Source organism: Littorina saxatilis, linkage group LG8, assembly GCF_037325665.1.
Source record: "Littorina saxatilis isolate snail1 linkage group LG8, US_GU_Lsax_2.0, whole genome shotgun sequence".
In the NCBI taxonomy this organism is placed as follows: Eukaryota; Metazoa; Mollusca; class Gastropoda; order Littorinimorpha; family Littorinidae; genus Littorina; species Littorina saxatilis.
In genome coordinates this window covers 11,900,716-11,903,215 of record NC_090252.1, presented here as the reverse complement: position 1 = coordinate 11,903,215, position 2,500 = coordinate 11,900,716, and the positions used below count along the sequence as shown (strand labels likewise).

Below are 2,500 nucleotides of genomic sequence, written 5' to 3'. Positions count from 1 at the left end.
TGGAAATCATTCCTCGTTTCTTCAGGGTTGATCTCTCCCAGGTCACCTCCCCTGTCGTTGTGTATGACGGAGCTTCGTTCCTCTCCCCCATCGCTCTTCTCGCCGAGGTCTGCGTCTAGGAGCGGACTTGTTCCGGTTTTAGTGCCTGCAGTTTTCTCGCCGCCTTCACGGCCGCCACCGCTGTTGGCTAGGCTGTGTGTGTCTTGGTCTGTGACCTTCGTCCTGCCTCGTCCTTGCCCTTGTCCTTTTTCGTCTTGTGGCTTTCCTGCCTTTGGGGTGAGACCGTCAGTCCGGTCCCGAGGGAAGCCTGGCCTCGAGTCTTCGCTGCTTGGTTGGTCGGCTCTGGTTTTCCCGAAGGTTCTGGGTGCAGCGCTCCCGTCTTGTTTCTTTACGTCACCAAGGGAATCTGCCACGGGTCTTTTGCGTCCTGAGTTTCCCCCGACCCTGACTCTCCCCTCGTTAGGGTCCTTGTCTCCGTGTCCTTCCGATGCAAGAAGGCTGGAGCGAGAACCAGCAACCCCCTCATCGTAGTCGCCCAGCCGTGGGAGGATGGACTCAGAACTCGCGCTGTCGCGGCTGTCTGCACCAAGACTGCCGTTAGCTGTTCCTATCTGGTCGCGAGGCGCCGCGCTCTCCCCTTCCCCAGTCGATGATCCGTTTACGATGCTATCCCTGAATGTGGCGTTCCCCTCCTCTCCAAAGCTCGATCCGTTCAGGGTTTTTTCGTCGATGTCAAGGTGAGACGAAGCAGCAGCATCGTTGAACAGGTCTTGTGCGAGGCTGTCGTTCGTATTTTCAAGTGGAGTTTTGTTTTTGTTTATTCTTTCTCTATTTTTCTTTCTCTCTTCTTTTTTTCTTTCTCTATTTTTCTTTCTCTCTTCTTTTTTTCTTTCTCTATTTTTCTTTCTCTTTTCTGTTTTGTTGGCAGTGTCAGTTTCGTCAGAAGGCAGGTCTACTGGTCGCGAGATGTTCTGGTTGAGGTGATTGGTAGTGCCGTTTGAGCTTTGCCCAATTTCTTGTGTGGAGTGTTTGATTCTCAGGCTTGAGGCTCCGTCTGTTGACATAAAATTGATACATACGCATTAACGGACGCACATACGCAGGTCGGTAGGCAGGCTGGCACACACACACACACACACACACACACACACACTAACACTCACACACTCTCACACACCGAAAAATACACGCACACACACACACACATACACACATACACACACTCTCTCTCTCTCTCTCTCTCTCTCTCTCTCTCTCTCTCTCTCTCTCTCTCTCTCTCACACACACACACACACACACACACACACTTTTGTGAACTAGTGTTGTAAACAAGATATGTGTCGCGGTATTTTCAAAGACTCCACTGGAGTGTTTAAAGCCATATGTACTCGATGACTATACACGCTAATTGCTTTACCAACAGCTGGAGAAAGACTAAATTAAGTTCCCTGCAAAATATTGTGGTCTAGGACCCCTTAAATGTTGAGATATTTGAATTTTCATTTTGATCTGGATCGTCCTATTTATAGATTTGGCAACACATGTAACGTTGATGCAAGGGAGAGAACACCGCGGCTTTGTTGACATCCTCACTTTTTCAGAGGCTAGAACAAGCTGTAATGCATGTAGCCTATTATGGTCCGCGCATGGTGACGTATCGTCATTATATGGTCTTATGGTGCGTTTGACATCGATTGTGGGCAAACTACACTTTGTAAACACGGGAGTGCGTTAGTATGCCTTTAAACATGTGTACAAAATTACACATTTCTATCAAAATTAACAAAATATCTTTCACACAGGTCAGACGGACGGGAAATCTGAAACACACATATCTCTCTCTCTCTCTCTCTCTCTCTCTCTCTCTCTCTCTCTCTCTCTCTCTCTCTCTCTCTCTCTCTCCTCCATATACCCCTACCCCTTCTCTCTCTCTCTCTCTCTCTCTCTGTCCCTCTTTCTCTCTCTCTCTCTCTCTCTGTCCCTCTCTCTCTCTCTCTCTCATTTAAAACAGGGGGAGAAGTAGTTCGAAGACGAATGTACACACACTCTAGCAAGGTCGTCAGAAGAACGATGCAAATCCATCAAAGACTTACCGCCACCAATCACCAGACAAACGATCAGCAAAAAAACAACGTATGTCCATCGCAGCTGTCCCTCTTGCTCCATATTCTTACGTGAAATGTTAATCCTGTTTCTTTCATTCAACTTGTCTTAGTCCATGAAATCTGTTTCCTCGAAGTGGCGGTCGCTCGTTCGCCATGTCAATGAACTGTCAATGACGCATTGCACAGTTTGACGTCACAGTGACGGCTTCTGCAGTGTACAATCCCGATTCGCTCCGAAGTTTGACGAGCAAAGACGAAGTAAAGCAGCTTTGCCAAAGAATACAAACACACGCAAGCGCGCTCGCGCTCGCGCGCACACACACACACACACACACACACACACACACACACACACACACACACAGAAAGAGAGACAGACAGACAGACAGACAGAC

The 2,500-nt window shown here is 48.4% G+C and overlaps 1 protein-coding gene across 1 annotated transcript in view; it reads right to left on the bottom strand.

Annotated features, from left to right (window-relative positions):
• Nucleotides 1–2,271, bottom strand: part of LOC138972790 (uncharacterized) — a 4,662-nt gene extending 2,391 nt beyond the window's left edge. The window contains exons 1-2 of the mRNA XM_070345459.1: nt 2,094–2,271; nt 1–1,054 (exon numbers count right to left, since the gene is read on the bottom strand). The exon at nt 1–1,054 is cut by the window's left edge and continues 2,391 nt beyond it. Of these exons, the coding sequence (XP_070201560.1) occupies nt 1–1,054; nt 2,094–2,166 (1,127 nt within the window). The 5' untranslated portion in view covers nt 2,167–2,271. The remainder of the gene's footprint in view (nt 1,055–2,093) is intronic.
• Between the last annotated feature and the right edge of the window lie 229 nt (nt 2,272–2,500).